The sequence below is a fragment of the Phaethon lepturus genome, unplaced genomic scaffold, assembly GCF_000687285.1.
Source record: "Phaethon lepturus isolate BGI_N335 unplaced genomic scaffold, ASM68728v1 scaffold9633, whole genome shotgun sequence".
Lineage (NCBI taxonomy): Eukaryota > Metazoa > Chordata > Aves > Phaethontiformes > Phaethontidae > Phaethon > Phaethon lepturus.
The window spans coordinates 67,277-78,313 of record NW_010528407.1 but is presented as its reverse complement, the minus strand read 5'-3'; the positions used below and the strand labels follow the sequence as shown (position 1 = coordinate 78,313).

General features: G+C 44.6%; 1 protein-coding gene across 1 annotated transcript in view; it reads right to left on the bottom strand.

Annotated features, from left to right (window-relative positions):
* Positions 1-11,037, bottom strand: part of PRKCH (protein kinase C, eta) — a gene marked incomplete at its 5' end in the record, with an annotated part of 122,584 nt that overhangs the window by 44,276 nt on the left and 67,271 nt on the right. The window contains one exon of the mRNA XM_010283670.1: positions 3,849-4,003. Coding sequence (XP_010281972.1) covers positions 3,849-4,003 — 155 coding nt within the window. The remainder of the gene's footprint in view (positions 1-3,848; positions 4,004-11,037) is intronic.

Here is an 11,037-nt window from a genome sequence, read left to right as displayed (position 1 = left end):
TTTCCCTACCCTGGGAACTGCTGAACTGGAAAGTGAAAGTCGGGAAGAGCTGCCTCAAGAAAAATAGCACATACAAGCCTTCAGATAAAAATCACAAGCCAACCTACCTACCTGCAACAGGACCCAGCATACTATTTTCCTTTAGAAGTAAGCTTAAAGAAAGCAGCAGCACAAGAATACTGCCCTGTGAGCAAAGATTTTTATCTACAATGGCTTTGATTACCACCTAACCTTTTCCTGGCTACATAGAGCAGGAGCTGATCCCAAATATGTCCTTGTCCTACTCCTCTGTGGGGTGCATAATATACTATGAGTTGACATGTTGAAAAGCTTGCTTTCATGGCTGGATTCATTCTAGTCCTACGCCCTGTACAATGGGATAAGGAACCACACTGTACTTGTCGACATTTTTTTCAGGAAGCAACTATAAATAGGCACTGCTGAGTTGACAGATAAACCTCAGCTTAGGGCAAGAGAGAGATGTTTCCTCGATAAGGCCAGAAAACCATCTCTCCTTTGCAGTGTTGTAAATGAAAAATAAGAAAAACTATTTGTGAGACTAAAACCTGTCTTTAAAAATAAAAAAAAAATACACACATGTATGTTTATGTGACTTCTATTCTGGGCAGGGCTTAGTAACAGAAAGCAGACTTTCCTCGAAGTGATAAGCAAACTTACTGAAAATTTCAGTTGCATCATGAAAACCGTACATCGTTCAAGAGCACCAGTCCAGTCGTAACCCTGGTTTTGATGTTAAAAAGTCACATAAAACCAAAATACACTATCTGCCTCAGGAACCCATGGACTCACAGTAGCAACTGCAGAAATACTGTACTATGGCTATTTTAAATTGTGTATGTGTGGCTGGAAAAGGAATCAAGAAACACCTGATTTTAGCTGTTACTAGCATTTCCACCTCAGGCCAAAGGGACTTCAGCTACTTCTCGATGAACTTTCAGTGCTGCCTTTCAAGCCTCCCTGGCATTTCAAAGGAGAGAAGACCCAGCTTTTGGCCGAACTTGTGGCAAAAGCAACTTGACTTACTAGGAGAATGCTCATTGTGTTGGTAAATGCAGACTCTCTCCTGAACTGCTTGATCTTGAAGGGGGCAAGGAAAAATATAGTATTATTATGGTTAAGTTTAACCCAGAAGAAAAACATATGACCCAGGGTCTTCTAGACCAGTAACTCTCTTACTCCATTGAACCTGGGAATCCAGAAAGAAGAGACACATTGAACAGCTTGTGGCAAAACACCTTCTGGTCAGTCTTTTCCTGGTGTCCCTCCCCTCTGTTCCCAGCTTCCTAAGCAAGCACTCACATTCTGATCATAAAATCTCCAAGCTCTCTTACACAATTAAGAGCAGTGATTCCCTTCTAAGTATCTCCTTCCATCCTGCAGACTCTCTCCTGGAGCCCCGTGCTCATGACCCAAGAGAAGCAACCTCAGCTCAGTACAGCTGCAAGCCAGGAACTCTCTCCTCTTACATCTTCCAAATGGAGTCACCCCGAGTAATTTTAAAAAAACAAGTCACCCCCCTGCAAGTGTGCCCCGTGCAGCTGAAGCTACCTAACTCCACAGCTCAAGCAGTTTCTCAACAAGATCAAGCCCGTGCAGTTGTTCAAGGAGCTTTTCAATTACTCCTCCAGTTTCTATCATCAATTACGGCAGCACTTGAAAAGTGCCAAAACCCAGAGGGATCGATTACTCCTGCCCTGTGAGAGGCAGCAGGCTGGGGACGGGGGGGCAGGACAAGCTGTAAGCACAGTGGCATTACATTATGCACAGACACAGTTTTGCTGCTGAATGATTGACAATAACTACTGGATGTCACTATTTTAAGGATAATGTCATTTGCGTAATTATCTGGCAGGGTCTCTCCTCAATGGCTGGTATTATTCACAAGGGAAGAATTAGACTGAAATCCAGTTGTAGAGTAAGTACATTAATAATATTATTAATTAATGTATTATTAATTAATGTAAGTACATATTCTATGCAGACAATCACAGTGCTTTAGAAGCTCAATACATGTGGTATATATCATTAGTAATTTTCATACTCTCAGGACATGGAGAATATTAAAATGACACTCCTCTATTTCACTGTGCCACATATATCATATGAGTTCATACTTAAAAATAATTTAATATTCTCTGTCCTCACTTGACCATCTCTTTCTTACTGAAGCTCAAGCTAGGAAGAGAGAGAGAAGTTACTTTTACTCGATTTATCCTACCATCTCCCTATCAGGTAGGAAAGTTTTCTCGGCATAGCCCCCAGCCCCTTGGTCACTTTAGCCCTCAGCTGTTCTGATTTTAGTGTGCTCAAACCTGGGTTTATCTGATACTGGAAGATACACTACTAAACACAGGACTGCATCGCCTGGGTTAAACTATTCAAAGCCCCAAATCAAACAGCATTTGGCCCAACCCACAGTCTGAAATGGTACTAAGGGAGTCTGACTGGGATTGGAACTGGTCCCATTCCAGACCCAGCTGTGGGTCCCAGCTGTACAACTGTAACCAAGCAGCAAAAAAAGAGACTTGACATTATTCTCTGCAGTGCTGGCATGCCACAAGTGGGACTGAGCAGGGTTACAGCAGACCATACCCAAATACGCATGCTTTGCTGCTGCAACCCAGGCAACAGTATTCCAAAGAAAACAACTGATTGTTCCTTCTTTCCAGTGCTCTGGGCAAGAGGATGCCAGAGGTGTTCTGCAAAGCATGTCAGAAAGAAACATTTCTGTAAAACCAGACTGTCTCAGTGCTGACATCTCCCTGCTCTAGCTGACCTGTGCCACTCCAGAAGAGGTGCCCCTGGTGTATAGGGAGGATGCTGGTCAAATGGTCATCTTGGCCAGGGAGGCCTCTGCAAAATAGACCGGCTGTTTGATCCAGGCTAGCTGGTCTATGCCTTGATGCTTGAGCCAGCAGTGGAGCACTTTGGCAGTATAGAAGGGAAAAAATATAACCAAACTGCCCCCCTGAACACACAATAATGACAAATAAAGAGAGCGCTGCATATGGGAAATAGCTTCCCGAGAACAGCCTTGACACCTGGGAGCGGAGGCTGATGCAGGGAGGCAATGATGCTCGATCCTGTTGCAAACACAAAGATGCCAGACATGGACAGGAAGGAAAAACTCATGCTGTAGGATCATGGCAGGAATGAAAAGATTTTCAGTGGCTGAGCTGAGTGGCACTGGATAGGTATGTTGAATAGATAGTGTTTAAACACAGGCCCGTAGCCAATGCAGGGAAACAAAGAGTCTTGGGTGTAACCAGCACATATTAGCCTTTAAGTAAAAAGGCACAGAGTAGCACAAGAAACAGCTCCTTGCTTTTACCTCCCAGAAAATCTAGGAAGGTTTTGCTTAACGCCTGCCCCTTTGTCATCAGTTTGACAGGAGCTCTGTGGCAGCAGGACAGGCCCAGAGCAGCACGGCAGAGGCTTCTGTCGGTCAGCAGCTAACCCAGCAGCCACGCAGGCACCTGAGATGTGGACAAGGGGCAGTTTTGGGGCTGATATAAACCAGCTACGTGAATTGATACCAATGCAAAATCTAGCCCCTGTGCCTCAGAAGGAAAACCTGGTTTTCTCCATGCTTGCACACACGTCATAGGAAGACCCTCCCTATAGTCAATACCGCAGCCAGAAATTTCACTCCCTCCTGGAAGCTGGAGCACCTTGGACAATGTGCAGGGGGAAAGTGGAGGTACTGTTATCCCAGCTGATAATTTGTTCCTGGGGGGCAGCAAGTGACAGTTATTCAAGTAGAAAACCCAAGCTATCATCTCAGCCATGGGGTTCAGACAAAGAGAATGAATGAATGCAGAGCTCACCGATAAATGATGCCTCTTTCATGGAGAAACATAAGGGCTGAAATAATTTCTGCAGCATAGAACCGGGCCCGATCTTCATCGAAGCGACGCGACTTCTGAATATGGAACATCAAGTCCCCGCCATTTACGAACTCCATCACAAAGAACAGGCGATCCTTCACACACGCAAACACAACAGATATGAACAGCATTAATCATATCCTCTGTCAGGCTTAGAAAATTCTAAGTAAAACTATCATCTCCCGAACAAAACAGATTAAGTACCCATGAGACATTGCAAGGAGGGTGGAAATCTTGATTTTTTCCAGGAAAGATTAAGTCAATACTAAGAAGATCTGTTAGCTGCTCCATGTGCCTCCCAAAGATTTTGCCCCCAGTCATGAAATGAATTCCAGTTCACATGTGGATTGGGTGTATCAGTAGGTGTGTGCTCATCACTAACCAGCTCCCATTTGGTTTCCCAAACTGTCCTTAGCCTGAATCTGCAGAGGATGATACCCCTTCAACAGCACTCTCTGAGCTGAGCGGGCACAAGAGAAATCTGTAAAAAGTCACTTGCTCCCTAATAAACACTTCAGATCTCTGGGGAAAGATGCTCCATAATATAAAGTGCATAACCACACTGCTCACAGACTGCAGCTTCGCCATGACAGCACATGACGACGTCTCAAGGGTATCCCAACACTATTTCTGGGGAATATACGTTGTTTTCCAGAATGGGATTTCCCGCCATACACTTGCAGGGCAGCTGCTTTTTTGGGCTCTCAGATCTCAGCTTTCCTCTGATAAACCTCTGGGTAATGAAGGAACTAATATGGACAAAGTATAAAGCAAAGTTTCTGCTGGGCAGAAAAGCAACCTGTTTGATAAAATTCACCTCATTAACCACAGCTGCTGGTCTCTGAGGTGTTTTCTTGGCTTTGTTCTGGCTTTTGCAAAAGTCTGCAAATAGAGAGGCAGTTTTTAAGCTGCATGCTCAACAGTCTGGTTATGGGTTTTGTGCACGCAAAAGGGGTGCTCGCTTAATTGTGAGAGGAAGGACACAGTGATCTGTCACAAAACTAAACTCTAGAATTGTTGCAGTCTGGTTCAAAAATTTCCCTTAGTAATTGTTTGAGGGCATTCAGTATTGATGGTTTCAGTTTTACTCAATATCAGGAACAAGCAGGCTGGAAAAAAGAGGCATACAATTCAGTTGAGATCAGTCAGCCTTGTAATGGTACTATTTGCCCTTCTTTCCCCACAAGCCCCTTCCCAGGTTATGATGTTAATCATCTACAAGCTAGTTTTAAACCCTCTCTAAGTTTAAGAAGATAAGCATTATTATGCTCCACTTTCTGGCAGCCAGCCAGCTTGAAATGACTACTGGTATTAACATTTTGAGATGCACACAGCAGAAGAAAAGCAACCAGGAATCCTTTAATTCCTCTCTGGACACGAGCAGGAAAGCAAACAGCTTGTGACAGATGAGGACAGCTTGCTTCTCATCACCATCCTGGGCTCCGCTCAACAGCTCCTTCTGGGCTCCTTCCTGACACTAAGATAGATGTGTTCCCAGCAATCTCACACTACTACTGTGTGTAGCACAACAGCTACGTGGTAAGTGCTGTCTCCAGTCCATATAAACAACAATACTTCATTGTTTCACTCTGCCTTTATTATAGGGCTGCTGAAAAATCACTCAAGCTGGCTCATCTGTGGCAGCAGTCTAAGCTAGAGCAGCACAAACCATGCAAACCTTGTCTCTTCAGCCCACATCAGATCTCTAATGCCACATCTTCGTTGCAGTTGGTTAAAGGGAGTCTGGCTATGCTGTGCCTACCTGTTCAGCAACCCTTCCTCCAGCTGCAGTGCAGTTATCTTCTCTGCCTTGCCAGTCTGGCCAGCTTTTACATCTCCTTGCTATTCTTTCCCGCCTCCTTCCTCACTGATCTCTCCACATGACACGTGCTTATCTAGCCCAGCTTGTCCAGGCATCTCTTCAAGCTTGTACTTAAAAAAGAAATACCTCTTGCCAGATCTCCAACAGGAAGTAATTTAATTTACCAGTAACCTGACAAGGGATGTGTGTGTGTATTTATGTAAGCAATATATACACTTGTATAAACATGCATACAGTTAGGTGAACATGCATGTATTTTCTATTCTTTCCTTAAAGATGAGCTTCAGGGAAACAAAGTTTAACTCTTCCTATCTTAAAACATGCATGTCCTGCTTCTCCAGTGTGGGCAAAAAACCCCATGGCCCATCTCAGACTTCTGGATGTCCTTGTCTGTACTATGATGCTTAAATGAAAATACATCTTTCTCAAATGTTCAGGTGAGCACTGAAACAGCCAGTTTTAAAATTCACATCACTGTTGACATGGAATTAGCAGCTTTTTGTTACAAACAGCTCTTGCTTCAGACTAACTGCAAACCTTAGCAAGTATTGCCATGTGTTACATGGTGCTCACAAGTGTAACACCTAATGCCTCACGGCCACCCATGGTCTCATTTCACAGGTCAAGCATAAATACGGATTGTTTAATTACTGAAGTGCTCCCATTTAGGCCTAACAGAACTTTGGACTACCCAATTCTTTTTTTTTTTTTTATTTTTTTTTTTTTAAAGCAGTCCAGCTAACTGTCTGTCCAGTTTTCTAACACTTAGAAATCCCGTGGGGTTGCTGAAGAAAAGAGAAAGATGGGTATTACAGCTTCTTCGTAATACAGCATTTGTGCATTGGCCTGCTACATGCCTGGCAACAATTATTAGAAAGATTAGCACTAATGACCACCCTTTGGGAACCAGGATCTAAGAGTCAAACAAGGTCTTCCATTTTTAGTCTTAAGCAAGGCCACCAGCTTGCCAAACTGCAAAGACCAACCAGTCTCCCAGGAATCATTGAGAAGTAAAATAAACAGTGGTATTTTATGACAAAAGGCAATTTGCAGCAGGCAGAGTAAGAGTGAATGAACAGCTTAAAAAGGGACCAGGAAAAGGAAATCTTAAAACAGCAGATAGTTTAGATACTTGCAAATTTGACCTATGTACCTCCTTTTTTGTGGACTACCACCAGGAATTAGGAGGAGTTGAAAGCTGGAGTGTTTTTTGACAGGGCTTATTGCTGAAATCCTCACATTTCTATTTTTCTATTTTGCATTGCTCAGAAGTCTTCCCTGATCTGCTATCTCTGTTTGACGTTGGCAAAAGTAAGAAAGAACATTTGAGTCAACAGGAAAACGTGATGCGAAAGCCTTCGCAGCAGCAGCAGCACCCGCATGAGGAAATCACGTTGCACCATTTCTGGACTGGGATAGAGATGAATAAAAGCCACAGGGCAGTTGTTACTGTAAATTAAAGAAACACTCAGAGGAAACAAATAAAGTCCATGGGATCCAGTGGGCTGATTTCAAGGTCAGACTACATCTAGAGATTAGCCCTGCCAACTTCAGTGCAAGAGAGCTGTTTGGGTTTTTTTATTTGTTTAAACTTCATTTTGCCATCTGTATTTGTTCGCCTATTAGTAGGACAAGGGCTGCTGGAATCACATACTATGTCCTAAGGACAATGTTTGACAGCAATTACATATACCCACTTTATTTGTTTGTTGTCTTAGTGGGGTGTTGGTGAGGCTTCAAGAAAGTCCCTAATTGCAAAAGCCACTGGGTGGGACAATCCACATACTGGTTACTGCCCCTTCCAAACACAAGCATTCACTGAAATCCAACTCAAACATCACTTCAGCCCTTCGTCCTCACCAGTTCTACTAGAAAGCTGTTTTGAACCCTCATACCTTTCCTCTTCATCATCACAGGAAAAGAAAAAAAAAAATCCAGGTATTATTAAAAGAGCATCCTTTCCCTCCCCATGCCCAAAAAAGACCAGTGTGATGACTAACTTCCAGCCCCTTCCAGTTAAGGGTCATAGCTGACATTCATGTACAACCCACACAAGACCAAAGACCTCTGAAGACAGCTAGGGTGAGAGGCTCACCTCCGATTGCAGGCTTTCACGCTAAGTAAGTCGGACAGGGTAGCACCACTGCCCTGGTTCGGGCAGCATACAGGGAGGAGATGGGGAAAGACAAGCGTTTCCTACATGCAGACATGGAAGAAGAGAATAGCAAAGCTGCCTGCTCTGTCTGCTGCCCTTCAAGAGCTGCTGTGCCAAGGGCCATGTGGAGGCCAGAGGGGACTTCTCTCAAGAGAGTAATCGGTGGACATTTGGGACACCCACTGGAAAACAGCAGCGGGGCCTCTCCAGCCTCCAGAGCCACCAGGAATAGGCTTGGACAAGCTCTGCACATCCCCGTTGCAGCAGAGCTCTCCCAAGGGCTGCTTCTGCCCACACCAAATCCTCTGCAGGACAAGGGGCAGAGCTGCCCCACCAAGGACACATCCCAGCAGTAATTTCAGCCAAGCCCCCTCTTTAGCTGACAGCTGCCGTATAAGGCAGCATCTGGAGGATATGGAGACCTGGTTAAATGCCATTTAGAGCAATGGTCAAATTTTTCTCCCCCTAAAAAAAAATAAAAAAAAATCAGCCTAGCTTAGGAATTCCACTAAGTTTGCATTTCATCTTTTTGGAAATAATTCATGCACATAACTCCTTAGAAAATCAGCTTTGGGCTCAATCTGAGTTCACTGAAGCCAAAGGGTTTCCCCAAGAAAATAGTCATTTTTCACTGTTTTGGCAGTTTATGCTTTGCAGAGCAGAAGGCAGGCTTTCAAAATTATGTCCATAAAGAGACAGCTGTGTCACTGCTTCCCAGCAAAAGTTTATTGTTTCCAAAAAGAGTGGCAGGGCTTAGGCAGCTTGCAAGCAAATTATTACAAGATAATTACAAGAGCTGGCAGGCTCCCTCAGCGCTCCCAATGTTCCTGTTCTCCCTTCGTGGTCCACAACCTTCACACAAAGCAATCTGCCTCAGGTCTTGCTGGGAGCACGCAAATAAACCGTGCTGTCTCAGTACCGGGCTTCAGAAAGCCACATGTCCAACTCCCCGAGCAGTGTGAGTGGCCATCCATATCTGGGTCAAGTCACGCCAAAGCACAGGGCCCAGAGGAAGAATAGTAAACATTTTTTTTTTTCCTCAATTTTTATCTTCAGAGGAGTAACACAACCATGAATCACGCTCAGGTGCTGCTCTGCGCCGAAATGCCTCCCCTCCATACCCGGCCCTTTGATAAGTCAGCGCCGCATCCCCACAAGCTGCCTGCTGCTCCCAGCCAAGAGGTTTACAGGAGGGCAGGCTCTTCAGAGGGGTTATACATGGCAGTGTTTCAAAACCAGAGAAGGTCACAGGTGTCATCAGAACAGGCTCACCAAGAGAGAATTGCCAAAACAACCTTTGCACGCACACATACACACATGTGCAGAAGAGCTGAAGCAGACGCAATGAGCTCATCCCCAAATTTCTGGACAGTGTCAAGGCTGCACTCACCTGACGGCAATGGAGCAAGACAATGACTTACACTAGGTGAAGATTTGGTCCTTTGATTGCAAGTCAGAATAACTACATTAAGCAGAGAAGAAACACTCTGCACTATGCTTGCTCAACCAGAATTATTCGCACACATTAGTGATGCTTCTTTAAACATGGCCGCAGCAATGACTGCCATGGCACCTGCCGCCGCTCCACTCGCCGCCACAGCCCAAGATTCCCAGACGAACAAGGCGGCGGCAGAAAGGCAGCAGGTTCTACAGCCATCTGCTAGCTGACATGTGGTGCTCTGTTAGCCATTTTACCTCTCTGCCTCAGTGACTGCAGAAGTACACACCAGCCTCAGGAACCACTTCTGCCAAGGAGAAATCAAGCCATGGCAAGGGAGCGTGCCACAGAGGGCACACACAGCCCTGGGCTACTGCGATGGGGGAGATCACTGTGTGCCGCATCCGGAAGGCTGAGAAAGGGAAGGTTTTGTCTGCTGGTTTTGGGTTGGTTTTTTTTAGCAGGGAAAATTAAGCAAACTCAGAAAGGGGATAAGGTGCATGCAGTGTCTCCTCAAGGCTAGGCAGCTGGTGAGCACGCTTCTGAGAAGTGCGGGTCGCTTCCCCACACCGGGCTCATTTTTAGTCCTTTTAACAAAGAGCCGCTGGCGTCACTGTCACATCTACGGGAACGGGGCAGTTATCACCAGTTATCACTTACAACCGCGCTCCGCTGACACTGCTGATAGTGGGCACAACGCAGGCTTTCTTACACTGCGGCAGCACAAGCAGTGCCTACAGAATAGCAAATTGGCTCTTGCCATTTGCATAAATAAACTCTGCGGGGTCCCTCGGGGTAAAGGCTGCCTCCTGCGCGCATGCGTGCACAGCACAGTATTAATGCTGAGCTCATTCCAGAAGAGCTGAACGATGACAACCACAACCCAAGGCGAGCTGATGACATTTGTGGGTTCCCACCTGCCCCGGGAAACAAACAAACAAACAAACAAACAAACAAAAAAATCACGAATCTAACTACACTCTCCAAATTTCTGCCCCTGTTTTCTTAACTGTGTGGTTGAAATTTCAAACTCACAGGCTGGACAATTTGCACAACACACAATTTCAATCATTTCTCAGGAACAATGCATTCTTTGGGATATGTGAGTGAACCATACTCGCATCCTTTCCTCCTCCTCCCCACCCTTCCCCTCAAGATGGTCTAATTCACAGCAGGATTACATGATGAACTCATTTTATGACCAGAAACTTTTACTCAACATATATGCAAAAGAATGACTTTTATCACTCTTTTTCATTTGTATCAGTTCCATTAGAAACAAAACAAAAACCCCAACTAGGAAAAAAACCCCGAAATCTCAGGTACTACATCAACCAATTAAATCACACGCAAAAAAAAAAAAGCCTGGTAATCCCAATTTAAAAAAAAAGCCAGCTTGGCCACCATTAAAACAACATATCCAAAAAATACAAAACAAATTGAAAGAAGAAATAAAATTACAACTCTCCCTTCAGACCTTTTAAAATGGCATTGAAAGTTACATAAACACTCCTTCCCACCCAAAAGATCAAAAAACAAAGGGCTGGCTGAACTTCAAGAGGAATAAACTGAGGAATGAGGAACTAGAACGTACCAAGCTATAGACATCACCTGTTAATCAAAGGTTTATAGGACATCTGCACCCCTCAGCTGGTGTTGCAGACAAATGTAGCTGTTTTACAGCCCTCAGTTCAGAAAAAAGCTACTGGCATTC